Source organism: Lactuca saligna, chromosome 9 (assembly GCF_052625555.1).
Source record: "Lactuca saligna cultivar CGN05327 chromosome 9, ASM5262555v1, whole genome shotgun sequence".
NCBI lineage: Eukaryota > Viridiplantae > Streptophyta > Magnoliopsida > Asterales > Asteraceae > Lactuca > Lactuca saligna.
In genome coordinates, this window is record NC_136425.1 from 149,592,471 (window position 1) to 149,595,287 (window position 2,817).

Consider the following 2,817-nt stretch of genomic DNA (forward strand, 5'->3'; position numbering starts at 1 on the left):
CCATTTATAAGTCGATTTCCTTACCCCAGTATCCCCCAATCGCAAACGAATCAAACCCTAACCCTAGATTTTTTGCTAACTAGGTATGTTTTCTTCCTCTTTTTCCTCGATGTCGACTCTAATTTTTTTCATTTACAACCATTTTCGCTTCGATTTTTGACCTAGTTTGTTGTTTCGGTTGTTTCATTCAGGATCAAACGATGAAAGGAAGCAAATCAAGCGGTGCTACGAGGAAAGCCGATACCAAGTACGATTTAATCTAACTATGTTTAAAACATACCATCTGCTAGGGTTTAATGTTGTATTTTTTTTCATCTTCAATGAAATTAGGTTTTTGTTCTTCCTCAGGATCATGATTTCGGTACTTTTTAACAATTGTTTGTTGTAATTTTAGGTTGGCTGTAAAGAAGACTGCAGCCAAGGGGAAAGCAGCTAAGGATCCCAATAAACCCAAGAGACCCGCTAGCGCCTTCTTTGTGTTCATGTTAGTAGCTGTTCTTCGTTTATCACTACCTTCATGTTTTACTTCCATTTCCAAAGTTTAAATATTTTTCCTCTTGTTAATGTTATAAAGGGAGGACTTTAGAAAGCAGTTCAAAGAAGATCACCCTGACAACAAATCTGTTGCTGCTGTAAGTGATCTTCCTTTTTGCCTTTTGTCATCGAAACTTCTTAAGCTTTGTTTCAAGTATTCTGTATCTAGATTGAGTTGAGTTTGTGTTTTTAGATTTTGATTTGGATTTCACTTGTGTATAATTATCAGGTTGGTAAAGCTGGTGGGGCAAAATGGAAGTTAAAACTATACTAGTGCTCCCTTTCCTTGGTTTTCATACTTATTATTATGATCAAGTTTCACTGAGCATGGTCGAACAAGCTGCAAAGCCACTTGCAAGGCCTGTAAGAGTAAGGCCCTGTTTTGTTTCTTGTCATTAAGTGATGTCTGGATAAATAATATTATAAGATGTTGTTATTATTTTTTAAGGTTTGGGTTTTAGATGCTACACCTGGAAAGGTACGTGCAGGTAGAGACAGAGATGATCATCCTGCTGAATTGATCATTTCTCTAAGAGCATTGCCTAACCAGGTGTGTTTTGTGTTGCATAAAGAGTAATGACTTTTTTTTGGTTATTTTATAAATATCTAACTATATATTGTCCCATGATCTCACGTATTCACTTTCATATGCAATCTTGATGTATCTCATATACATGATTCTTGTTAAACTTTTACAATCTTAATTTTTCTATTATCTTTTTTCAAGGAAGGTCACATCAAAAATGGAGGTCATCAGTGGTCTTGTGCGTGAGGGGTTTTTGAATGATGTGGCTCAGGTAAATCTTTTTTTATAAGACAAATAATAAACCTATTTTCATTTTCATTTACTATTTTTCTTTCTCATTGTAGAGGGACCTGGGCTCACAGTTGGTGGCCAGTATATTTGAACTCGTTTGCAATCCTTTTCTGCTTTCCGCCAGTGGGGTGATTCTGAACAGGTATCTAACATTCAATATCAACATATTTTAATTAAAAAAACTTAATTTTTTTGATGATGAAATTAAAGAATTTGCAATCACATCACCAGATCGAAGAATATGTATATTTTGGTATAGAACTGGTAAACTAAGACGTGTCTATGATGAATCACTTGAGGTAAGTAAATTTACTCTTTTGCCCTCAGTTTCATGACATTTAAACGTATATATCCTTAACTATTCTGAAGATTTAACCTAACTTTGGTTTGTTTAGAATGCTCAAGATCTTCAAAGAAGCGATGTTCCTTTGTATCGATTAGAAGCTATTGATTTTGGGAGAAGAATGGCAGTTGAAAGAGAAATTGAAAAAACAGAAAATGTCCCACAGCTAAATGCACTATTTGATGAAAGCTCTAATTTCCTTATTTATCCAACTCTCCTTGGTATTAAAGTAAGAAATTTTACCTTGTGCCATTTTGTTTTTCTCAAATTCTAAGGTGTATGCAGTAATCCGAAGATTTTATTTTCTAACAATTTATTCATAAATTGGTGATAGATTGTAAATCTGCACACAAAGTTTCCAGAATATTAGGGAAGGTGGAAAATAATGACAGGTTTTTAAGAATTGCTTTGTATCAAGGTGATCAAAGCAGTAAAAAAGTGCGAAAAATTCCTGTTGCTGCTGTAAATGTGAATGAAAGCAAAGATCCCATGACAGATCCAACTTTGTTATGCTGTGCTTTTAAGAAACACAGAATCTATTTGTTCAGGTATATATATATATATATATATATATATATACATATATATATATATATATATATATATATATATATATTATTTTTTGTAAAAGTAAAATCATATATTTATGATTGTTCATATGTTATAAAAATAAAAATAGCCGAAGAGAACCAGAGGAACCTGATGATGCAACCAAGGGTAGGGATGTCTTTAAGGAAAAGCCTCCTCCTGATGAACTTATGGCTGCATCAGATATTGGAAAGTCTGTTACAACATCTCTTCCAGAAAATGTGGTAAGTAGCCTACTTTTTGCTTTCAAAATGATTTATTTGATTTTAATAAATAATAATTAATATCCTTAATGATATATATATTTACCAGATTATGCAAAAGTGCGTCGTCTCTCTTTATGACAGGGCCTTCCTTGACACGCATTTGCGCGTCGTCTGAGCGTTTTACGACGCGCAATGAGCGTCGTAAAAGGTCTTTTTTCTAGTAGTGTTTCATGTCAGATATTAAAGAGATAGTGTGGATTCTAATCAAGAAAAACACTTCACACAATTGGCCTTAGTTGGTCTTTGTTTTATCCAAAACATCACAACTT

The 2,817-nt window shown here is 33.5% G+C and overlaps 1 protein-coding gene across 1 annotated transcript; it reads left to right on the top strand.

Annotated features, from left to right (window-relative positions):
* The first annotated feature begins 200 nt into the window (after nt 1-200).
* Nucleotides 201-808, top strand: LOC145016814 (HMG1/2-like protein). The gene is made up of 4 exons (XM_078975011.1): nt 201-247; nt 395-484; nt 575-695; nt 764-808. The coding sequence occupies exons 1-4, from the start codon at nt 201-203 to the stop codon at nt 806-808; spliced, it is 303 nt and encodes a 100-aa protein (XP_078831137.1).
* The last annotated feature ends 2,009 nt before the right edge of the window (nt 809-2,817 follow it).